This window comes from Arachis stenosperma, chromosome 6 (genome assembly GCF_014773155.1).
Source record: "Arachis stenosperma cultivar V10309 chromosome 6, arast.V10309.gnm1.PFL2, whole genome shotgun sequence".
In the NCBI taxonomy this organism is placed as follows: domain Eukaryota; kingdom Viridiplantae; phylum Streptophyta; class Magnoliopsida; order Fabales; family Fabaceae; genus Arachis; species Arachis stenosperma.
Genome location: NC_080382.1, coordinates 133,232,921 through 133,258,911, shown reverse-complemented (window position 1 = coordinate 133,258,911; position 25,991 = coordinate 133,232,921). Strand labels below are relative to the sequence as shown.

Genomic DNA, 25,991 nt, shown 5'->3' with positions numbered 1-25,991 from the left:
AAGAATAAAAAATAAAAAATACAGCATTAAAGAAGAGATTTCTGTATTCTATAACAAAATTTTAATATTAAAATTATGAAATTTTGGTGCTATTTTTATTTATGGTAAGAATTCAATCCAATAAATGTGTTAAAAAAATTTGTGTCATAATAAAAAAATTTGATTTTATTTTTTGATAAATCTACATAACTTAAAACTCTTCCTCCCTTTCTTCTTCTTCGTTATTATCTTCATCTTTTTTTTTTCCAACTTTTTATAATTCTTTTCCTTTATCCTCATAATAAGAATTAAAAAAAAAACAAATAAAAAAAAGATATATATATAATACTGCAAAAATTATCTGAAAGAGAAAGAGTATAAAAATGAAGAAAAAACGTAAAAAAAAATAAGAACAAAAAGAAACATAACGTATTCCCACGCGTTAATAATAAAGCTGATTTTTATTTGATTTGAACCAACTTAATTAAACTTAATTGTCGAAAAGATTTGAATATATAACATCGCACTGTATTAAAAATAACAAATTTTACGGATTGTTTAGTATTTTTTGTTTTATGTTTTTTAAAATAATTCAAAAAATTATAAAAATAAAAATAAAAAAAAAACTCGAATCAAAATTTTAGAGTTGGTTTATATTTTTATTTTGATATTTTTATTTTAGAATTTTGTTAATAAAAATTAAAAGATATTAAATTTAAAAACAAGAACAAAATATACCTGTATTCTGCGAGAATGTTCTTACATCTTCGGTGTAGCAACTAGCTACACTGTTTCATGATGACAATAACATGAGAAATTACAATCTCATAAACAAATAAATAGTAAAATAATTGAGTACAAATTACATTTTTTTTCAAAAAAAGAATTGTAAATTATATATGTTAAATTATATTATACTGGTATTAGATATACAATTAAATATATATTTTTAGCGCAAATTTAATATCAAAAGTGTAAAATATTATCATAAGAAAAATATTAGATAATTAATATTTTTTTATTTGTTTTACATTTGAGTAACACCAATCAGCTTCTCATTTCTTTTCCTCATGGGAATATGAAAAAAAATTTGTGCACAACTTATTTTTTTTAATTTGATTATTTATAAGATGAAATAGTATATTCGTTTTTTAAATAATTATTTACATAATCAAAATAAAAAATAATCATTTTTATTAACATGTTATATATTTAAATATACGTTTAAAATTATATTAGACTAACAATACATTAAAATTAAATTCTCGTAATATTTGAACCTAAGACGGCTTCTTCAATATGTAGGATATTTATTATATTAACTATATCATATTTATTATTATTGTTGATGTTATTATATCTATTAAACCAATAAAAAGTTAATTATTAATAGACACATTAATATCTACATTTCAATATCTATTAATACATTAATATATATCTTGTACAAGAAAGTAGTATATACCATTTCTTATAAAATACATCCAAAGAAAAGACTAACTTTTAAGTGTGCAGAAAGGTACACTTTTAATAAACCAAAAATTTATCCTCAGCAGTTTGATCATTTAGATTTAAAAAATTCAAAATCCACGTAATGCTTTAAATATAAATAACGTTTGATAAAATATTCTAAAATGTCTTTTTTAGTGTTTAGATTTTAGATTATTTTGTTAAATAATTTATCTTCAAATGAACACCAATATTTTTTAAAACTAATTAAATTGTCAATTTTAGAATATTTTAAGACCAATTTTATGATGTCTATGAATTGGTGTTTAAATTTTGTCTAATTTATCTTTTGTAGTAAGTTTTAATTTTTTAAAAATTATTTATTATTATATCTTTTAAATTAAATATTATTTTTTAATCTTTTTTAATAAATAGGCAACATCTTTTAAGTACCATAATATTCACCATATTTTAATCACTAAATTTATAGATTAACCTATTCAGAGAAAAAATTATGTAATTAGGAAAGGCCACAGGTAGCATGGGAATTAGCCACAGATTCTCAAATCATTCGCTAATCGCTATCAAACAAATACCAAAAGAAAATTTTAGGTTTAATGTGGTAAAATTTTTATTTTTTGAAAATAGTTTATAAAAGTTGCCTCTGCTTAGCAAAATAAAATTAAAATTAATTTTTAATAAGTATAAATATTATAGTTGTGTTTGATAAAATAATTTTTAAAAATAAAAAAGATTATAATAGACATATATAATAAAAAAATAATTATTTTTTTTATGTTAATAATTAATAAAAATAATTTTAAATATTTATTATTATATAAGATTATATTAGATTTTTTAATTTTAATAAGTATAAACTAATTTTAAATTTTTTTTATATATTTTTAAAAATATCTTTAATTTTTAAAAGCTGTAAATATAAACACAAAAATTTTTAATTTATCAAATACAAAACGAAAAATACAAATATCTCTCTAAAAAATATTACCAAACTAATCCTTAATTATTTATTTAAATTCGCTCTTACTTCTTTTTTTCTTTTACCTTAATTTCTTCTGATGGTAATAAGGCAACACGTATCATTAATAAATAATATTTATATTATTTTTATGGTATTTTAAGTGTATAATTTTTTACGTTAAAAAATAAATTGTTTTACATTATTCTTTTTTAATTTTTACTTAAAATACTAACAAAAAGTTATACATAAAAATAATGCATAATAAATATATGAGGAGTGCTAGAAAATTAATCGAATTTGTAATATTTAACTATTAATTAATCATCATTAATATTTTTAATAGTATAAAATAATATTTAATAACATAAGATTAATTTTTTTTTAATAATTAAATACTAATCAAATTTCAACAAAAGTACTAACTCTAGAATTTTTCTAAATACATAACATTCTTCTTTACGAGAATTGGTCCGTAAAGATTGACCAACATGCAGGACTCTATGATATTGTTGGATAAAATAATTAATTTATATCTATTTTTATATTAAAACTATCATGAATGATTATAAGATAAATAAGTTGTTAAATTAAATAAAAGTACAAAAAATTAAAAAATTTTACATATTATCAAGTTATTAGAAGATTTAAAAATTTATAATTCATATAATATTTTTTACAAAATCTTAAAAGATTAAAAAATAATACAAATTACTTATAATATGTTAGAAGGGTTTAGAATGCAAAATCAAATATGAGTTATAAAATTTAACTACATACTAAAAATAGTTAATAATATTGGTTTAAACTTTTTACAAGTTTTATTATTTTCATTACAATTTATGTTTAGTTGTTTATAGTCAATAATAACCTTTTTTATTAGCAATTAAGTATGTTATCATACTTTGCCTACATAAAGTATTAAAACTCATGTATTTTAATAATCTCTCTATATGAATAAAAAAATGTATTGAATTTTTAGAAATTCTCTTCTTTTTTGTGAGTGTGTTAATGAGTTTGAGAAATGAAAAATATGATAGCACTATTTATGTGAGTGAGTGATCTTGAGACTAATAAAGTGTGGGTATTATACTTATATTTGGTATCAGAATTGATAAATCCAACACCTCCTGGTGTTTAAGAGTTTATGAGGTGTGAGAGGATTCTCATATAGTTGTTTGTTCATAGAGTCAGTATAGCAAGCACTTTCAATGTTGTGTGGTCCAGTCCCAAAATAGATGAAAAACTCGACAACAGTTACTGGGAGACTTTGATCTCTATCCATTTGAAAACCCAGAACCTGTAAAATTTTAATGAACCAGGTTTGCAGAAGAAGCTAATGCTGCAACAGAGGATAGATTAATTGGTACTGTCTCAAATTCACCAAGATGTAAATTATACGATGTTTGGCAAAATAGCAAATGCCAAAAGTACAAAAGAAGCATGGAACACGTTGAGGCTGTCATACAAAAGTATAGATAAAATTCAAAAAGCAAAGGTACAGCCTTTGCAAAGAGAATATGAAAGGTACGAGATATCTAGTTTAAAAACTGTTGAGCAATATTTTACTCATGTTACAGATCTTGTCAATTAATAAGAATTTATGGAGAAGACATGTCCGACAGTAAAGTGGTGGAGAAAATTCTTAGCACCATGCTGATAAAATATGACCATGTGGTGATTATAATACTAGAGTTCCACGATATGAATACCATGACGATTGCAGAATTATAAGGAACAATGGAAATTTACATTTGCAGAATATTAGAGAAGTCAAACAAATCAAATGAAAAAGCCCTGAAAAGGCAAGTGAATTTAAACAATGTTACATAATTAAAGGCAAGAAGGATGAGGTCGTTGTTTCAATTTTCAAAATAGAGGTAGAGAAAGTTCTAGAGGTAGAAGTCATGAAAATTACAATAAAAAAAATTATAATAATCTTACACCATCTAATTAAGAAGAGGTGGAACAAATTTTAGACTTATCAACTGAGGAATAGGTCAAGACAATTTTTTATCAAGAAAGAATCAATTTCAACTACTTTCATTGTGAAAAATTTGGACATAAAATAGTAGACTACATATTCAAAATGATGAATAATAATCAAGCAACGTTGCAGAAAATTAGCATAAAATACTAATGATTATCCAAGTACACTCAGACTTTATTTTTTACAAGTGATTCATGTGCTAAAGATGAAAATATATGGTATTTAAATAATACTTACAGTAATCATATGTCTTGTAGAAAAGAGTTATTTTTTCATTAGATGATTCAGTTAAACTAGTATTAAAGTTTGAAAATATTACAAAGATCCCTATTGAAGAAAAATGACGAATACCAATTAGAATGAAGGATGGCTCTCTGAGTTATATTTCTAATATTTTCTATACTCTTGAACTTAATTAGAATTTACTGCGTATTAGGCAGTTATCTGACAAATGATATAAGATGATAACTTATCGTGGATATTACACTGTATTTGATAACAACAAAAGGTATATAGATAAAGCAAAGATGACTTCAAACAGAATATTTTCATTGAAAATTCAACATGTTAATCCTTTTTGCATGAGTTCTGTGATACTTGATGATAGCTAGATATGGCATATGCAGTTTGGATATTTTCATTTTTTGGCCTAAACTACTTGTCAAGAAAAGGATTTGTTTCTAGTCTATCACATGTACATATTCTCAATTGTGTTTATGAAATTTGTCAACTGAAAAAGAAGCACAGAGATCCATTCCCTATAGAAAAGTCATGGAGATCCAGAAGATCACTTGAAATTGTGCATTCAAATCTTTGTTCTGTTGAGGTTCCAAGCAACGGTGGTAGCAGGTACTTATCATTTTTATTGATAATTTTAGTAGATATACATGGGCATACTTTCTGAAAAAAAAATTAGAAGCATGTAATGTCTTTAAGACATTCAAGGCGTTTGTCAAAAAATAAAGTAGTTGTAAAATCAAAATTCTCAGAACAACAGAAGAACAAAATATCTTAAATGTTCATATTACTTTAAGCAACATGGAATTCAACACCAACTAACAACTAGATATACTCCTCAACAACATAGAGTTGCTGAAAAAAAGATAGAACCATCATAGATATGATCAGATGTATGCTTAAGTCAAAACAAATGCCTAAAGAATTTTGGATAGAAGCAGTCACAATAGCAGTTCATATTTTAAACAGGTGTCCAACAAAAAATGTTCCTGATAAAACTCCAGAAAAAGCTTGGGGTGAAAAGTGACCTTTTATTCATCATTTCAAAGTCATTGAGTGGATTGCTTATGCCCACATACCAAATCAATTAAGAAAGAAGTTAGATGATAAAAGCGAGAAGTGTATCTTTATCGGCTATAGCACATACTTAAAAGCATACAAGTTATATAATCCAGAAAATCTAAGAAAGTGATCATCAGCAGAGACGTTACGCTTGACGAGAAAGTCATGTGAGATGGGTCACAAAGACAAAAAAGTAGTCGATTGTAATTTTAAATACATGTAATAATGAAGAAGAAAGACAACCAGACACAATTGAACAACTAAAATCATCTAAAAGATCGCAAAGAGAGCAAAGACTGCTTACTAGATTGGCAGATTATGAAGTTGGCAATGACAACGATCCTTCTGATGAAAAAATCATAAATTTTGATCTATTTTAAAATTGTGAGCCGTTAAACTTTGAAGAAGCATTTAGACACAAAAATTGGAAGAAAGCAATGGATGAGGAGATTCATGCCATTGAAAAGAACGACACATGGGAGCTGACAGATTTATCAGCAGATAAGAAATCGATTGGAATAAAGTGGGTTTACAAAACTAAGTACAAACCCAACGGTGAAGTTTATCGTTTCAAAGCAAGATTAGTTGCTAAGGGATACAAACAAAAATCAAGTATTGTTTATTTTGAAGTATTTGCTCCTAATGCTAGATTAGACAATATTAGTTTGATTATTTCACTCTTGGTCCAAAATAAATGGAAGATATATCAGATGAATGTTAAGTCAGTATTTTTAAATGGTATTTTAGAAAAGTGTACGTTGAATAACCTGTAAGATATGAGATTTCTAGAGAAGAAAATAAAGTTTACAGGTTGAAGAAAACCTTGTACGGATTGAAACAAGTACCAAACGTATGGTATAAGAAGATTAATTCTTATTTCACTGAGAATAGTTTTAGAAGATGTGCATTTGAGCATACTCTTTACATAAAGTTCGTTGAATTCGGAGATATCTTGATTGTGTGTCTTTATATTGATGATTTAGTCTTTACCAGCAACAATTTAAAGATAATTGCAGAATTCAGAGATGTTGATAAAGCACTTTGAAATGACAGATATGAGGTTGATGTCTTATTTTCTTGGCATCGAAGTTGTTCAAAAAGATGATGGAATCTTCATTTCATAGAAGAAATATGCAAATGATATTTTGAAGAAATTTTAGATGGAGCATTCAAAACTGGTTCCTACTCTAGTCGAAGAGAAGTTCAAGTTGCTGAGAGAAGATAAAGAGATAAAGGAAGATCAATAAATTCCACATGTTACAAAAGCTTGATTGAAAGTCTGATGTACTTAAGTGCAATCAGATCAGATATTGTGTTTGGAGTTAGTTTGCTTAGCAGATTTATGGAGGAGCCTTGTACCAACCATTTGCAAGCGGCAAAACGGATTCTTCGATATATCAAAAGTACTTTAAATGATGGTATTTATTATGAAAATACTAATGAAGTGAATCTTGTCGGTTACACCTGATGGTGATTGGGCTAGAGATATTGAGACAAGAAAAAGTACTTCGGGAATTGCATTTCACCTTAGTTATGGTGCAATTTCATTGTCATCAAAGAAACAATCAGTAGTAACACTCTCTACAGCAGAAGCAAAATATATAGCAGCAACAAGTTGTGCAATGCAAGCAGTTTGGTTAAGAAGAACTCTTGAGGAATTGAATGAGAAACAAAGTACTCCAACAACGATATTTTGTGATAACAAGTCAGCTATTGTACTTTGCGAAAATCCAGGATTCTATAGAAGATCAAAGCATATTGATATACGATTTTACAAAATTAGAGAGTTGGTGAATGAAAAAGAAGTTGTGATCAAATTCTGTCCAACTGAAGAATAAGTTGCAGATATATTTTAAAAATCATTGGAGACTAAGTTATTTTACAAGTTGAAGAAGATGCTTAAAATGATAAATTCTACAAGTTTGATTTAAGAGAGGTAATATTGGATAACATAAATCAACTTGTATCCACTTCCATATTAGAATTATCATGAATGATCATGAGATAAGCAAGTTGCTAAATTGGATAAAAGTATAAGAAACTAGAAGATTCTATATATGACCAAGTTGTTAGAAGATTTGAGAATTTACAACTCATATGATGTTTTCTATAAAATCCTAAAAAAATTCAAGAATGCTACAAATTGCTTACAATAAGCTAGAAGTGTTTAGAATGAAAAGTCAAATATGAATTGTAAAGTTTGACTACATGCTAAAAGTAGTCAACAATAATAACTTAAACTTTTTACAAGTTTCATTACCTCTATTATAACTCATACTTAGTTGTTCATAGTCAATAATAAATTTTTTTAACAATTAAGTATGTTATCATATTTTACTTATATAAAGACTTGAAGTCCATGTACTTTAATAATCTTTCCGTATAAATGAAAAGATGTATTGAGTTATAAAAAATTCTCTTAGTTGGTGAATTTGAAAATGAAAAATATGATAACGTCGCCAGGAGCGGAGTTACATAGTAAGAAAGGAGGCAATGACTTTTCTAATTTTATTTTAATCTTATTTTATTGTATAAATATTTTTAGTCTTTTTCTAATATTCTATCTAATTTCACCTCTTATAGTACTATTTATATAACTGAGTGATTATGAAATCAATAAAATGTAAGTATTCTATTTACAGATATTGATATCATTAATAAAAGATAATTAATGTTGATCAATATCCTATTTATTTTAAGATTGAATACTCTAAAAGAAAATTGAATATTTTAGGAGAAAATAATATGTAAAATAATTTAAATATTTTTTCATCTTCAAAAATAGTATTTTTTCTTGAAGTCTACAAAAATTTTTTCTTTTTCTTTTTCGGCTTTTGCAATATGCAAGAAACTTTTTTTCACATACTGAAATAACAGATTTAATTTTTTGAAATATAAAAAAACATGCTTTTGTAGATTGAGTTGACGAATTTAAACATTTTGCACTTTGTGAGAAATACATATCAACTTCTCACAATATTATTTTTGAGTTCTATTATTTTATGTTAGAGATAAAATTATTTATGTTATTTTTTTGTCAATTTAAATTTTAAAATGAATAATTTTATGATATAGTATTAAAATTTTATCTTCAAAGGATTTATAATTTGATTATTGATGAATTCTAAAATTAAAAAAAAACACAAGACAAATAAAAAGAAAAAAAAACATATGCAAAAATTAAATAAATCCAAAAGAGGATCTTACTTGAGCGAAAGTATTAGAGATAATCATTCATATACTTCTCCCATCAGCTTAAACTTTTGGGATTAGTAATTTCATAATATTATAAAATTAATTTGCAACATATAGCTTGTTAGAATATTCTTAAATTTCCAGTGAAAGCATCACTCTTTTTCTTAAGGGTAAACTACCAAAAATATACTCGAATAATTTTATTGCTAACAAAAATACACTCGAATTTGTTATCGATAAAAATGTTCTTCAATAATTTAAAAACGCAACAAAAATATTCAAAAAAATATTATTTTTTGTAAATAACAAACAATTTTTGTATTTGACAAGTCAATTATACATTTGATCCAAAAATTTATAGAAATATTTAGATAACTATTTAAAAAATACACAAAAATTAGATAAAAATTTGATCTTTATATTTTTTATTTTATAAAAGTTTTATTGGTTGTTTGACAAAAAAAAATCACAAAAATATATATATTTAGTAAAAAATTACTAAATTTTAAAAATAAAAATATTTTATTTTTTAATAATGTTTGCAAAAAATTGCATCAAAATTTAATCTTTAAAATATTTTTTAAGAATACATATTTAATGTTAGATATTTTTATCATATTTTTAAATTGAGTAATGCTAGGTAGCCAAAACATTATAGATAATAAATAAAAATACATCATCAATAATATTTGCACTTATAAAAAAGTGTGAATTACTCTCCGAACTTAATTGACACAATTAATTTTTTTCTATAACTATATATCTTCTCTCATTTAATTACACTAAAAGTTAATTCTAAATTTAATGTGAATTAAATCTCAAGAAATACTTTCATTATTATTAGACTCATAATTTTAAAATTTTTTCTCAAATAAAAATGTTAAATTTTGATATTTTTAATCCTAAAAAATCTCAACTCACCTCAATAGATTTTATAAAAAATAAAAACAACTTAAAATTTTTACTTTCTATTTATTGAAAATCATTAATTTTTGACCTATAAAATAAAATAATTAATAATTAATTAACACCAGTTTATTAATTATAGAGATTATGTGTTTAGAATTATAGATATTATACATATAAAATTATATTTGGATGTTAAATTTAAAAATTTTAACAAATTCTACTATACAACTCATATTTTACATATAGACTATTAGAAAATAAAAAAAAAACAAAAAATAAAATATAAACAAAAATTAAGAAATAAATTTTTTAAAATAATTATTAACTCATTATATTAAAATCAATAAATAAATATATATATGAATATTAAATAAAAAATATTAAAATAATTAAAATCATGATTTATTAGTACACATATGAGATAATAATTTAAAAATTATAATAAGACACATAATTTAAAATTTAGTAATATTAATTATAAAAATTTATTAATTATGGACATCATATGTATGAAATTATGAATGTTATTAATATGAAATTATGGATATTATGTATATAAATTTATGGATGTTATGAGTACATTTTTTAATTGAATAAATTAATTTAAGTATTTGATATTTTTCAATCAAATTATTAAAATTTAAAAATATTTGTGTTAAAAAATCAATATTACGTAGGCGCAGTGAAACAATGAAAAAATAATAAATTAGTGATTATAAAAAAATCAATTAACATTAATAACATTTAAAGTATATTATTATGATTAGTCTTTAGTGTAATAGTATATATAAAAATTAAATTATAGAAAGTCTCATCAATATTAATATGTTATATTCTAATAGTTAGGAATATAAGGTGATAAATTGAGTAATAAGAGGGCGAAATAAAAGATCAAAAGATAAAGAAGCTATATAAATAAAGTTAAATTAAAAATTTTTTTGCTAGTTATTATGACTGAATTATTTTAGTTTTTAATTTTTTTAAATTATTTGCGTATATTTTTATCGATAACAAAATTTAAGTATATTTTTTGTGAACAGACAATATTATTTGAATACATTTTTAGTGATTCACGAGTTATTTGACTGAATCATAATAAGCGAAAATTTTAACGAGGTACACACGCAAATTTTTTTGGACATCCTGTCATCAAACAAATAAAAATATCTATTTATACAACTAAAATTTATCAAATAACTAATCATTTTTATTGAAAAGTAGAAAATGTCCATTTATACATTAAAGGAAAAAAAATTAGTTGCGTGTGTTTTCAAATTTTCCACAACAATCATTAGTTGTTTATACATTAGAGGAAAAAAAATTACTTGCATGTGTGCAAGTCTGTTTCGGCCTTTGGTCTACTTCACTCACATGGCGAGTCGTATATCATATATTTGAGTGTGTACAAATTAAATCACACTTTTGTGTAGCATTTTCCTTAACTAATTATGCATCTATAAAAGTTTAAAAACTAAACAAAGGAAAAGGAAAAGTTCCATCTAGAAAGTATTTGGCGTGGGTTATTTAAACTCACTACTGCCTTTTGTCTTTTTGTCTCTGTCCGTTTATAACGGATAAAAACATGGCAACACGTAACTTATTGTTCTCCTCTATGTGATTATGTGCACAAAGATAACACGACTCTAATAATTATGAGGGAGTATAGAAAGTCAATAAAATATCTGTATAATATATATAATAGGAATATAGGGATGTTCGATTCAATAGAAGATCAGATATTATAATTGGATGGTTATTCTGAATAATATAGGTGTATTGTGTTTGAAAAATTAATAGTATTTTATTTTAAATGTTCATTTTTAACTCATATTGAACCAAATAAATAACTCATTATACATATTCTACAAATACTCCATTAATTCTCTAACGAGATTCAATAATTATACGTTTGCCATAGCCCAAATTAATATTTGAAAGATGACAAATTATGTCATAATACTATTCTTAAAAGATATCATGCTATTAGGTTGTTTGTTCATATAGTTGGGCATCCAGATAATTGCATTTCTCAGTATCTTTTAAATAAATTAATTAAATATTTTATTTACGAATATAAATAATTTATAGCGTCAAGTTTTAGTTCTAGTCCAGTTTTCAAAATCATGAGTAAACTTTTCTGAGGATTTTTTTTTTATCTACCTTTATCTGTTCAAGAGTTGCCTTATTTGCAAAGAATTGTGATTACAGATGGAGTCGTTTTACTTGAATGCAATTACGTAGTTATAAATTATCATAATTAGAAATGGCCGTTTATATATTTTTTAACTAGACGAATTATATAATAAAGATGTAAGTTGACAAATTTTTTTTTTATGAAATAAAAAAAAATTAAAAAAGATAGAATTCATATTTCAAATAGCAATAAAATAATAAATAATAATTATAAAAAAAATTATTTTTTCTCTTTATACTACTTCAATCTAAATAGTAAAATACCCCAATTAACTATAGCTAAAACTAACTTAGATCAATCTAATTCACTAATTTATTTAAATAAATATTGAAAACTAAAATTCTGTCTTTATACCGTAATCTATTAATATAACAAATTTATGATTAATTATGACCGAATTATAATGATTAGATCGTATAATGTTATATTTGTAAGAAGCTACTCTCTAAAAATTGATAATATCTCCCTTAGTCTAAGTTAAAACTACGATACAGAGTCTTAGTCTAAGTTAATGTAACACCCTACCATACAGAGTCTTATGCTTAAGTCATAATTCAGAGATGGCAAGGTATTACAACCTCTAAAATAAAAATTTAGTATGTATAGTAGTATGAATGATTGATTATAACTAGGAGCCTTTGTAGAAAAAGGGGTAAACAAAAATCGCAACTCAAAAGCGCAACACTCCGATCGATAACGTAACGAACAAGGGTAAACCAACGCGAGATTATATATATACAAAGGAGTGCCAAAAACAGGAATATCAAGACTCAAGATCCGGCTGCGAAGATAACCGGTCCGAGCATAGCAATATATACATATGATAAAATAATGAAAACCCCAAAGGAAACCCAAAGGGACACAATTACATAAAACCTATTCTCCAAAATCTCCCATAAGAGGAGTCATCACAGTTTGTATTATTTAATGGAGATAAAAGTATCTAAGCAAAACATATAAACCAAAACATAGTCCCGAGAACAAAGGATCTTCGCAAATCTAGAAGTCTCCAGCATGCCTCAGCGGGAAACCTCACGTCCTACATCTGAAAACCACAAAATCCGCATGGGTGAGAACCAAGGTCCCCAGCATGGTAACAGCTTCCACATATATAATAATAATAGAGGAAAGCCGAAGGCAATCCTAGAACTTCCTCCAGATAATTCAAAGCTTATAAAAGCTAAACCAAAAAGGGCATCTGACTAAAGATACTTCAGTCTAACTACTTCCCTTTCCAATTCCTTCAAACCTCCCAACCACCAGCAGGAGTATAATGTAGCAAACACAGTTATATCAGACAAGAAATATACAATTAGGAACAAGTAAGACATTTAGACAATTAGCAAGTAATATGCAGTCAAATAGGCAATCTCAAACAATTCATATAGTATGCATATGATGAATGCCTGTTCCTAGTGGCTGATGATATCATCTGTCGGTTATAGAGCCAACTCGACAAGTCCTGGTAGCTAACCATTGGACTGTCCCTCTGTCACGCATCCCCAACTCGAGTTATACTCGTTATAAACTTGATCATAATCATGATCTATATCCATCACCCTCACTGGTGAATATTTACGGGGGCGAGCTCATCCGGGTCTTTCACAGTGCCCGGCCACACTTATGACATAGGGTCAAAAGAGCTTCGAGTCTCAACCTGGAGCATGTGGTGGCTAGCCACTGCTTCCTCCCAGGGAAACTCTCATCTCCAACAGTGGAAGTACAACATTCACAATTCATTCAACAGCATATATGCATTTGTACATGGCCATAATCATGGCTCCGCCGTAACACGGCAATAATCTAGCCTTCCGGCTCACAGTTAAATCCATAACCAGCCTATTGGCATCACGGTTAAATCCATAACCAGCCATCTCATTAACAAATACGGCCTTTCGGCCCATGGCATAACAAGCACTTCCACCACCATCCTCCGCATCTCACATAATCATGCTTGATCCTCAATGATCATTCATTTTTCCCTTGCTTCGCTCGCAAGTTACCACATTCACTAGCCTTTCTTCTCATAGCTAGACATATCATAATGATTTAAGATATAAATAGTGAGATCGGAGGCTTAGAAGTATGAGATTTGGCTTTTAAAACTCAAAAATCAACTTTGGGATGAAAACAGGGCCACGCGTACGCGCACTCCACGCGCACGCGTGGATGGCCTCAAAAACTCATCGACGTGCAAGTGTCATGCACGCTAACGCGTGGATTAAAAATTTGCCAATCGACGCGCACGCGTCAACCACGCGTACGCGTGGGTGTTCTCGTGCCCCAGGCACAACACTGGCACAGTTCTGGCATAACTCTCTGGAAAATAGCTGAGCATTGGGTGCAGCACAATCGGCGCGCCCGCGCACACCACGCGCACGCGTGGATGGCGCTTTCTGGAAGATCGGCGCGTACGCGGCAGGTGCGCCCACGCGCAAGGGGTCATTCTGCTAAAAAAATTTCTAAGTTAAAAGCTGCAGAATTCCCAGATTCAACCCCCAATCTTCCGACGGACATAACTTCCTCATTTTAAATCGTTTTTCACCCGTTCTTCGAACAGCATGGACATCCCAGATCCAATTTCATTTCTAAACAGATTTGGCACAAAACAGAGATCCGTAGTCCAAGTTATGTCCCGTCAAGGTATGCCCAAAAACCATATTTTTCATACAAAACCACAAAGTGCCATTTTCAAAACAAGTCATTTCCAACTCTTTTCAAAATCTATCAAAACATGCCAATTTCATCCCTTTTCTTTGAAATCAATCAAAATATATCAAATTCAACATCAAGCCTCCTCAACTCACACATTGACACTTTACCACAATTCACAAAATCACTATCTCATCATTTTAACCCACTTCACCCAAGTGACTCAAACTGTAACATATTGACATATCATATACTCTTTCTCATGCCAATTTTCAACAACACCAATTCCAATAAATCATTATTGTACACAATCAACATCATACTCACCATCAACATGGTTCAACCCACAATTCAACCATAACCAATCATCAAGCATATATCACAACATGCATATTTCTCATATATAATATCATCAAGGCATCAATAATCATCATTTCATATATGACCACATCATATATCTCAATTATTCAACAACATCAACCATTCAATGCCTATCTTAGGGCCACTAGCCTAAGTATTTCCTACCACATTACATATTAGATACGGGAAACCGAAACCATACCTTAGCCGATTTCCCAAGCTCAACCGGAGCACTTCCAAACCACTTATCCACAAGCTCTCAAGGCCTCAAAACCTCCAAGAACAGATTTTTCACCACCAAATCCCTTCTTAAGCTTTCCAAAGTCACCAATCAAGCTCCAATATTCACATATACACAACCTAAGCCACAATCATCATACCCATACACAACATCTCAAAACCCAAACATCATAAAATCACAAATTACACTAGGGTTGAGAATCTTACCTCACCTAAGGTCCAAGGAGACAAGATTAACCTTCTCCTTCTAGAGAGTTGGGTCCTATAACATCAAAGAGCCCAAAATCTCAACATTTTTGCTCATAAAACTCGAAAACAAGGCTGGAATTTCGAAGAGCAAAACGTGGCTTACCTCAAGATTAATTATATGGGTTTTGTAGAGCTCTCCGCGGTGAACGCGTGGCCGCAAACGGAGCGGCAATCGGAGCTCTAGATCAAAAGTTATGGTGGTTTGAAGATCAAGTGAGAGAAATAAGTTGAGAGAGTGTTCTTCCCTTCCTCTCCACCATTTCAGCGTGTTTGAGTGTGTTGTGAGGAGAGAGAGTGCTGAAAACTAGGGTTTTGGTTTAGTTATGTTGGGCCAAGGGCCCACTTTGGGTCCGGTTGGCCCGGTTTGGACCGTTCGGTCAAATCTTGGTCCGAATTCCATAAAATTGGTACCGAAATTCTCGTCTCAATCTCCTCTATCACATTTAGCCATAAAAATCACATTTTAGGCTTTCTAGAATAAATTCTCATTTGTGGGTTAATTAGCCGTTAATTAACCGGGTTTTACAATTAAAGATATAAATATTCACAAAAATTAATTACAAAAAATTGAAATTGATTTTATATTTATAAAAGATGAATTTTTTTAGATAAAATTATCAAATCCTAAAAAATTAAATAAAATTTAAATCTTAAAAAATTAAATAAAATTTTTAAAAATATTCTCTAATATAATGTAATCTTAACTTCTGATTTTATTCCACATTATCACTCCCCCAATTCTAATTCTACTACCCCTCTCATCCGTAGCTACTATCATTCCTCCTCGCCACAAACAACCGCCGGATCCTTATATGCAACCTTTCTCGTCCTCAGATTCCAGGACCTCATTTCAACCACCACCGTCCTTGCCGCCCGCATTAGTCATTACCATCGGTGCAAATTATTGCACAATTCGCTCCACCACTACGTCGACATCGTCGTTCTCTGTAGCCACCGCCACCGCCACCGCCACCGCCTCCTTCTTCAAAATCGCATCTTTCATCCTGTGAGTCTCAGTCTTTAAATCAAGCATCAACTTCTCCCTCACTGCATCGATCCCATCATCTTCAGCGTGAATCCCCGACCGCGGCGGGAAATGCTTCGACGCTGTTGCTGCCGCCACCGCCATCGCCACCTGTATCCTCTTCTCCAAATTAACCCCTAGTGACGTCGGTGCTGACCGATACATCGAACTACCTCTTCTTCGGCATGCGCAACGACGGAGATCGACGATCTTCGGCAGCGTCAGTGGAAGGCACCTTCATGCAGCGTAGGTGGCATTGACTTTCCCACATCAAGCACGGCAACATAAAATTGTGAAGAAGGCCTACTCAGATGGAGGAGGAAGGGTGGTGATGAGTGTAGCAAAAGTAGTAGTTGGGGATGAAAAAGATGGTATGATTTGAGATTAGAAAAGTAATAATGTAAAATAAAATCAGAAGTTAGGATAAAGTTATATTAAAGGATAATTTAAAATTTTTATTTAATTTTTTAGAATTTGAATTTTTTTTTTTTTACAAAAACTCATATTTTATGGATATAAAGTCAATTTTAATTTTTTTGTGATTAATTTTATCAGCGTTCAGAATTTTGGTGGCTAAAAATAGCTATTTACTTTATATATATTAATTCTAATATACTTTACTTTTTCATTGAAATTTTGATATGGTTTTCTTTAATTGATTTTTTAATAATCATGAGACTTTTCAGAAGTTTTGAATTTTTAATATCAAAAGCCCGTCTAGCTCAGTTGGTAGAGCGCAAGGCTCTTAACCTTGTGGTCGTGGGTTCGAGCCCCACGGTGGGCGTTAATGTTTTATATTTTTTATTTTTCCCCTGCTCTTTATACATATAAGAAAAAGCATTGATATGTTATTCAAGTAGAAACACAAGCATGCTAAAAATCAGTCAACCATGAAATACCATAGAATTGAAGTCAGCCAACCATACTAATTACTACGTTTCATCATTGATCAATTGTGCGAATTCTTAGCAATAATAATTTCATTCTCAGGGCACTATCATCCTGCATTTTCTTTCTGTATCCGACACCCACCACCTTGCTGATCACATGTGTATCCTGTTGTCATTTTTAACTAATTCAAAAGCAAACTTTATTCCTAACACACAAGAGACTTCCAATAAAATTATATTATTGATTTGCGAAGCTTCTTTTCAGTAACCAAATTTTTGCATCTAAAATAGTGGTTTTACCATTTAATCTTGTGCTTCGAAAATTGTCTTGACTGACTCAAAAACCTGATCAATCGACCTTGCTGCATCAATCTAATAAGAAGCAAAATTTTATTCCATTAGTACTACAAAGCATTTAAAACTCAATTATCAACACTTGCGGTTGCAGCAACAAGATACCAAATACCTTGCGAACTTTTCCTTTCTCGCCATAATAAGAAATCACGGGTGGATTAGACTCCAAGAAAACCTTAAATCGCTTCTTTATTGTTTCAATATTGTCATCCTCTCTTGCCTTCATTATCCAAAAAAAAAAGATGAATTTGCTGATAACCATAAAAAAATTAGAAGAAACAGTTATCTGTTTTTTTTTTCTGGAAAGACAAAACTAACTTGGTTCCTATTAAGAAGACGCCGCTCCATCTCTTCCACGGGACAATCGAAATACAGAACAAAAGCTGGCTCTATTCCAGTCTGCAAATCAAACAAATTAAAAGATGATAGAATTATATATATCTGTTTTGGAAAACAAATCAAACAAATTAAAACATTTTTAGAATTTAGAAAGGAACTTACCACATTCTCAAATGCTGCCCGATTTTCGTCGTTAAGAGGAAAGCCATCAATGAGAAATTTGTCATTGCCAATTTTCCACATTGCTTGTTGCAGAAGCTTCACTGTCACCTCTGAAGGAACAATTTTCCCTTCTTTCATCACATTCTTGATCATTATTCTGTCAAGTGTCAAACACAATAAAATAAAGGAATTGAAAAGATAAACCCAAGAGAAAATTAACAAACTTGAACAATAGAATTTACCTGTTGAAATTGACAAGGAATAATACCAAGTATAGGGGAAAAACATAAAATTTGTATAGAAAGAAATATGAATTTGGAAAGTATGGCCAAAAGAATATACTATCATAATGAGTTAAAAAAGAAGAATATATGAATACAAATCACAAAAGATGATACACATGATAATTAGGATTTTAATAATTTTATTAATCCTAATCATGCTTCATTGATATTGAACACATTTTATAATCTTGAGAACCAAATGGCTATAACAATGATATAGTAAATTGAATTCAAACGATTTTAAGAGAGACAAAGAATGGTTGAATGACTCATAAGTCATACTCATTTTCCGAATCAGATTCGGACTCTGCTCGCAGAAGATCTCCAGCACTGAGGTGAGTATAACCAAACAGTTTGGCAATGTTTGTACATTGTGTTCCTTTCCCACTGCCTGGGCCACCTGCATCATTTTCATTTTTCAGGACACATATTCACTCTTCAAACCAAAAGGAAAACAGAATATGTATATGACACATAAAGAAGGTGACATCACAGTATCACACACACTCTCTGAAATATTTGTATACTTGTATTATATTTGGATTGTATAGGTATGTACTACAAGATTAGATAAATGGAGCAGAATATCTTGTGAGAAGAACATGAAAAACATATTAATTTGAATGTAATGAGTCAGGGCTCACCTAACACAAAAACAACTTTAGGATTTTTCTCTAAAATGCTTACACTTGAACCCTACAATCAGATCATAAAATGAGAGAAAAACAGTAATAATGTACTATAAATCTATATTTGTACGTATTCATATAATAAAGGCAAATTCTCCTACTCAGTGTATAACTTTTATATTTCGAAAAATATCACTCTTTTAAAAGAATAATATTATATGCACCATCTTTGTATACACTATTCTTGTTATCTTGTACACATTTTATTTTTAGTATTAATACTTTAGTAGTGATTGATAAGAAGCGAAAGAAGATAAAAAGTTTCTTTTATAACGTAAAAAAAGTTGCATCATTTCTCCTTTTTAAAAACTATCCCAACCTCTTTTTTTTATATACTAAGGTTCTTTTGGGAAACACCAAAAAACTACTTTTTTTTATTTTTGACTTATAAAAAGTTACATTAATAGTGTTTGGTATAATTTTTTAGATAAACTTTTAATTTTTCAAAAAGTTATTTAAGAGCTTTTGAAAAAATTAAAAAAAGCGACTTCTCCTATTTTCAAAAGCTATTTTATCACTCCTATTTAATACACAACTTTAAAACAAAGACTTCTATAATAACTTTCCAAACACAAAATAACTTATTTAAAAGTTATTATTAATAAAAGTCCTTATATTTTAAGCTTCTTTTTCAAAAGAACTTATTTAAGAAGTTTAGCCAGTTTAAGTAAACAGCTTAAGTTCGTTTTTAAAATGTAGCTTAAAAAAATAAATGGTTGCATTTATAAATAAGTTATTTTGTGTTTGAATTTTTAATTTTAAAAGTACTTATTTTATAAAAATGTGATAAAAAATAATAATATTATGAGAGAAGTTATTTTTTTTAATTTCTCTATAAACTTTTAAATAACTTCTTATAAAGTTACAATTTAATTTGGAGCAAAGTTGGAGGGTCTGCTCTAAGCCAGGAAGATATCCGGATGTTGAAGTTATATTCTTGGTTCAAAAAACCAAGTATTCTTGGAATCAGCTACAGTCTATTTCAGAGGTTTACCGGAATATTCACAAAAATCAAGCATATTCTCTATTTTAACAATATTTTTAGTATATTCTGAGAATATTTTATTAAATCAATATTTTTTTATTTGTAAAGACTAAATTATAAATTTTAATTCTCTTTAGAAATCCAATTACAAATTTTTAAAATGTAAAAACTAATTTACAATTTCACTAAAAATTTAGAGACCGGTCGATGTAATTTAACCTTTCTTCGTGAAGGAACTAAATAGACACTGCTCAATTGATTGAAAATTCACTACTCAACCTTTAGGATTTGCTTTAACTCAGAAGATTTCAAATGTTAAAAACTTTCATATTCTTTATGGCAATAAGAAAAACATTAAAATATTTATATTAAGTGATTTCCAAAAGAGCAAATTTAAATACAGAACATTGAACACCAAATAAGTAACCACCAATACCTGGTTTCGAGCTTCATCAGCTGTTTCCATGATTGCCTATTTAGTAGTATCTACAATCAAAATAGTAGGATCTGGACAAATATATCTCACAGGTTTATTCATATAACAATAAATATTAAAATTTGAATCCTCTAAAATGAAAAAATTGGTAAAATAGTAAAGTAAGAAATTAATTATTATTAATTTTTTAACTTTAATGAAATTTACCCCCACTTTCTTAATTTACCACTTCACCACTTTCTTGATCCAAAATATTATTCTAGAATTATCTACTTATTCAGAGTTAGTTATTGTATTTAAATTGAACCAAAAGAAAATTAGCCATTGCAAAATATAAATTACCTAGAAAGTGCATTTATCAAAGAAGAAACTAAAATAGAAATACAATAAAAGACCTCACAATGGAAGAAAGTTAACAGTGTAATAGATTTATTATTCCTACAAACTTATAAATCTTTTATTTTTTCTGACATTTTTAATGTGATAAATAGTCATACAACAAACAAAATTTAAAATATATATAATTTAAATTTAAAAATTAATATTTAAGAGAGTATATAAAAAAAATTTAAAAATTTAATTTTTTTTAATTTTTTTATGTATTCTCTTAAGTATTAATTTTTAAATTTAAATTAAAAACGTCAAAAAAATAAAAAATTTGTAGGAGAAATTAACCGTTTAATTAATTTTGTTAAAAAAATAATTGTTTAAATATAAAAAAATATTTTTTATTTCATAAATCGATCCAAATCATACCATGAATATTATTTTAATTGTAATTTTATTTGTAATAATATACATATATTGTTTACATTATAAACGAAATATATATTTTTTCAAATTTCATATTTCTCGTTTATGGTATATAAGCAATTTTAATTCGTTTACCGTATAAATAAAAATGTAAAAGAAATAAAAATTGGTAAATATATTACAAATTATTTATATTCGTTAAATAACATATTTAAATTCTTTATTTAAAAAAAATCCGCAAAAAGCAACAAGGAAAATTCCCAAAACTGAAGCAAGAAAATTAATGAGAGTTCCCAATTCCCAAATCAAGTGCAATTCTAAGAAAAGCTCAGCTAATAAATGTTACACTTTAAGACAAAGACAAAATAAACCATAGGTTCGCTGCACTTTACAGGGTATGAAAAGGTTAGAAATAATTGTTTTATGGTAAAAGAAATAAATGTTTTCATTAAAAAAGAAAATATTTCGTATCATGGCATCATGCTATTATGATCTAATCAGAGAAATCTTTATGAGAGAATGTGAAAAAAGACAGTTGAAAGAGGAGATTGAAATTGAGATTTGAGAGAGAGCTTACCGTTTAGGGAAAGATGAGAAATTGCAAAGAGGATACAAGTCATTGCTACTATTGAAATTGAAAACGCTTTTATTGAAGACTCAAGGTACGGCCAAAAACAACGACCAAAACCAGGCGGCAAATTCGAAGTGTAAACTGTGTAAAAACAAAAGGAGATATTTCAAGAAATATAAATTTTTTATTCCATAATTAATAATATATTTTTTGTTTGATTTTTCTAAATTATTATCTATTCTTATTAATTTATTTTGAGAGCATTTTTTCATGTTTAATTTTAGTTCAATTTTATTTTAGATTTCATAAATAACTACACAAATATTTATGAAATTATATATAATAAAAATTAATTTGAGACTCAACGTAAAATTTATTATTCTAATATTTAGTTTCAACTCAATTTAAATTTTATATTATTTTTAATTATTTTATTCAATAAATTATACAAATAGTAGCAATTAATTAGTCTTTTTTAAAAATAATACGTTTTTTTAATATCAATCTTATTTTAAATATTATATTTAATATAAATTTTAATTTTAAATTAATTTAATTACTATAAATATCAGAAATGATACCCAAAAAATAACCTACAATGATAAAATAGAAAAGTGATATTAATAGGAAGTGTCATATTATTACCGTTCCCTAATTATAATAATGAGATTCATTCGTTATTTTTAATATATTTTAAATTATTTTATAGTAATTAATTAATGTGAGAGAAGAATTCTTTTTTCTACTATGATCTATATACAAAAATTAAAAAAATTATTAATAATAAGTGGTAAATATATTTTACGTAAATCTAACAAATCTTTTAATAATAAATGGAAATTTTCATTTAATAAAATATATTTTATGCTAAATTTTAATATTAATATAGTCTAAATAAGAGTAAATTATTAAAATAGTATCAAAAAATTTACAATGCTGACAAAACAAATCCCAAAAAACATTAAAAATAAGTTTTCGATAGATTAAAAAATACGATAAAAAGAATTAGATATTAAATATATATTCTAAAAAATGACTTTAGATATTAAATTTTGATATAAATTTTTACAAACATTATTAGAAAAATAAAATATTTTTATTTTTAAAATTTGATAATTTTTTGTCAAGTAAATTTTTTTTAAAAAAATTATTGTAAATGACCACATTTGTTTGTTTGAAAAATAAAAAGAAAAAGCTAAAGATCAAATTTTGCTTCAATTTTTTATGTACCTTTTAAATATTTATTTAAATATTGCCACAGAACTTTAAATATAATAGACAAGCCGTTTGCTAAATATAAATTTTTTTTATTATTTACAAAAATTATAATATTTATTAGTTCTTTTTATTGTATTTTCAAATTATTTAAAGACTATTTTAGTTTATTGATAATATCTTTCAAAAAATTTTTTGCCTGTAATTAAATATTTTAGATACTAAATTAATAATTAACCCGTCTAAATAATTATATTGTTTCACTCTCCTCTCCCTCTATTCTTTAATCTATGGTAGAAAATTAAATAAAATTATTATAAATATTTTTCTATTCAATTAAAAAGAATATATTAAACTATTAGTATAATTTATTGTTTTTTATTAATAATTAATTAATAATATTTACAAATGTGTATTAAAAATATATTATTAAATTATTAAATTAAAAAAATTAAATTAATAACTAAAAATACTAATAAAAAGTTGTAAGTTCTATTCGCATTGAGTTTGTCTTTTCAACTAAATAAAGAAATGCCATAACACTATTCCCTTTTATCGTGAAAGTATTGTTAGTCACAAATAATGATTGATAAGTACTTTGATTGACGCATTTATTTATAATTATTTTTTACCATAAAGATTTTGGAGTTAAAAAAACTAACCACAACAAAAAATTAAATTAATATTATACTCACAAAATATTAGTATTATTCTATGAAACATAAATGCGGACACGAACACGGATACAAAATACGATACGATACGCGACACGTAAATTCTAAAAAGTTATTGGATATGGAAACACGCATATATTAATAATATAATATATTTATTAAATATAGATATGTCTTAATAGAGATATTTTCAAAAACAACCATATAATATGCATTTCTTCCATAAGTGTATAAGTATTCAAAAGTTAAAATTCTAAACTCATATGTCTTAATAGAGATAGTAAGAATTTTGTACAACACATGTACATAAAAAAAAAAAGTTATCTAAAGTCATATTATTTCTCCATCATATATGGTTGATACCTTCATCATTAGAAAAAGTCACTCTTTTCAACTCCAATTCATCAAGAGAAAGGTGAGCAACTTCAAAAACACTATTTTCTTCATCAATTGGTGAAAAAATCTCCACCAATATCCCATATCATAGTGTCTCCTTTATTGTATTGTAGAGTTTTTCTTGAAAGAATACGAAGATTAGTGGGGACAAATACTAAATTTTCTGCACATTTAAGCTTCAATTTGTTTCTTTTTAGGGAATGAATAAAAGAATATGTGCTCCAATTTCTTTCACAACAAGAAGATGAAGATGGTTGTCCTAGTAGCCTAAGAGCAATGGGTTGAAAAATTTTTTGCTTTACCACCATGAATTAGCCACCAAGATTTTGCATCAACTATGCCTCTATCATTCAAAGAGTCATAATCATCAAAGACACCTCTACCATCAGAATCACAGAGGCCAGAGCAAAATAGAAATACAGAACTAGAAATTGATTGATGGAAAAATAAACATTCTCCCTTATTTGAAATGGAGGACGCAGAAGAGCACAGCAAAAGAGCACGGAAGCAGCGCAACGGTCACGGTAGAAGTAGCGACCGGGGAGGCGGCGAACACGGCAACGAGAACTGGAGCAACGCAGAAGTAACGACAGTGAAGAAGAGATGCTGAGATTGAAAGTGAGTGGGTGTGGTGAGGGACGACGAACACCCACGACGGCGATGACCGGAGGTGGCAGCGACGACTGGAGGTGGAAGCAGACTGGCGGTGAGGAGAGGATGAGTGGGTATGGAGCCACTGAGTCAAAGACGGTTTAGGGGTGGAGGTGGAAATTAGGTTTTTTTTTTTTACAAAAAACTTTTGGACACGGGGGACACGTATGTCGCACGAGTGTCTTCGTGTGTCGTATCCGAAATGTGTCCGACACACCGACACGGCAACTAAATAAAGTATCCGGGCTTCATAGGTATTATTTGACAAAATTATCCAATCGTAAAATTTTAAATTGACCCCATTAAATTTTTTTAAAATTCTCAAAGTAACCTCTCTATCATCTTCTCCACTCAACCTCTTTAACCTAACCTCTTCAAAACTATAATCAACCCTAATAACCTTCAGTTCCTCACTCTCATTTTTCCTCATTCACCTAACTCAGCCCCTTATTCTCTCCTCTCTTATTCTTCTTTACTCACTTAACTTAGCCCTTCATCTTCACATTTATCATTTTTTCTCACCACCTGATCACTTCCCTCATCCTCCCTTACTCACCCTTCTTGCCTCAGCTCAACCTTATTTAATCAATCATAGAGGTAAACTCATTTTTCTTCACTGGACTACCTGATTGCTACTCTCGTTGCCGACAACTCCTTTTTGTCGTCTGCATCGTCACCGCCAGGAGGAAGAGGAGAAGCACCACCCTAATTTCGAGCATAAGTCCAATCTCCAATTTAGAATTTGGAAAAGAAAGTTGGTGATTTAGATTAGGGGTGTGCATGGTTCAGTTTTTCTATAAACTGAACTGAAACTGCACTAAACCATTTTAAATGGCTTAAAAACTGAACCAAACTGCTTTGTCACATATGAAACTGGTTCTAAACTAGTTTATAATACAGTGCACCAGTTTAAACCAGTTCATAAAAATAAAACTGGTTTTAATTAAAAAAACCAGTTTAAACTGGTTTATAGGCTAAAACTAATTTTCACACTCTCCCTCTTTCTTTCCCTCTCTCTCCCCTCTCTCTCCCCACTCTCTCTCTCCCCTCTCACTCTCTCTCTTTCCTCTCCC

General features: G+C 27.9%; 1 protein-coding gene and 1 non-coding gene across 4 annotated transcripts; one reads left to right on the top strand and one right to left on the bottom strand.

Moving 5' to 3' along the window:
• Positions 1 to 12,685: 12,685 nt before the first annotated feature.
• On the bottom strand, positions 12,686 to 22,044 carry LOC130935929 (UMP-CMP kinase 3-like). 3 transcript variants are annotated; one of them, XM_057865855.1, is made up of 9 exons: positions 21,989 to 22,044; positions 20,659 to 20,708; positions 19,193 to 19,244; positions 18,831 to 18,948; positions 18,265 to 18,421; positions 18,082 to 18,162; positions 17,876 to 17,983; positions 17,710 to 17,781; positions 12,686 to 13,039 (listed from the first exon to the last, which is right to left on the bottom strand). In XM_057865855.1, the coding sequence occupies exons 2-8, from the start codon at positions 20,686 to 20,688 to the stop codon at positions 17,713 to 17,715; spliced, it is 615 nt and encodes a 204-aa protein (XP_057721838.1). In that variant the 5' UTR covers positions 20,689 to 20,708; positions 21,989 to 22,044; the 3' UTR covers positions 12,686 to 13,039; positions 17,710 to 17,712. The 3 variants fall into 3 exon arrangements, with proteins under 3 accessions (XP_057721838.1, XP_057721839.1, XP_057721841.1); XM_057865856.1 differs by having other exon boundaries at positions 20,659 to 20,729; positions 21,989 to 22,022; XM_057865858.1 differs by lacking the exon at positions 12,686 to 13,039 and adding an exon at positions 17,194 to 17,575.
• Positions 17,231 to 17,303, top strand: TRNAK-CUU (transfer RNA lysine (anticodon CUU)). Its single transcript has one exon. It is a non-coding gene; the product is annotated as a tRNA-Lys (tRNA).
• Positions 22,045 to 25,991: the final 3,947 nt, after the last annotated feature.

Coding starts and splice junctions, on each gene's coding strand:
- LOC130935929 (XM_057865855.1), bottom strand. CDS start 20,688: ATGGAAACAGCTGATGAAGCTCGAAACCAG. Junction 17,984..18,081: donor GTCTTCTTAATAGGAACCAA/GTTAGTTTTGTC, acceptor TGGATAATGAAG/GCAAGAGAGGATGACAATAT. Junction 17,782..17,875: donor AGAAAGGAAAAGTTCGCAAG/GTATTTGGTATC, acceptor GCTTCTTATTAG/ATTGATGCAGCAAGGTCGAT.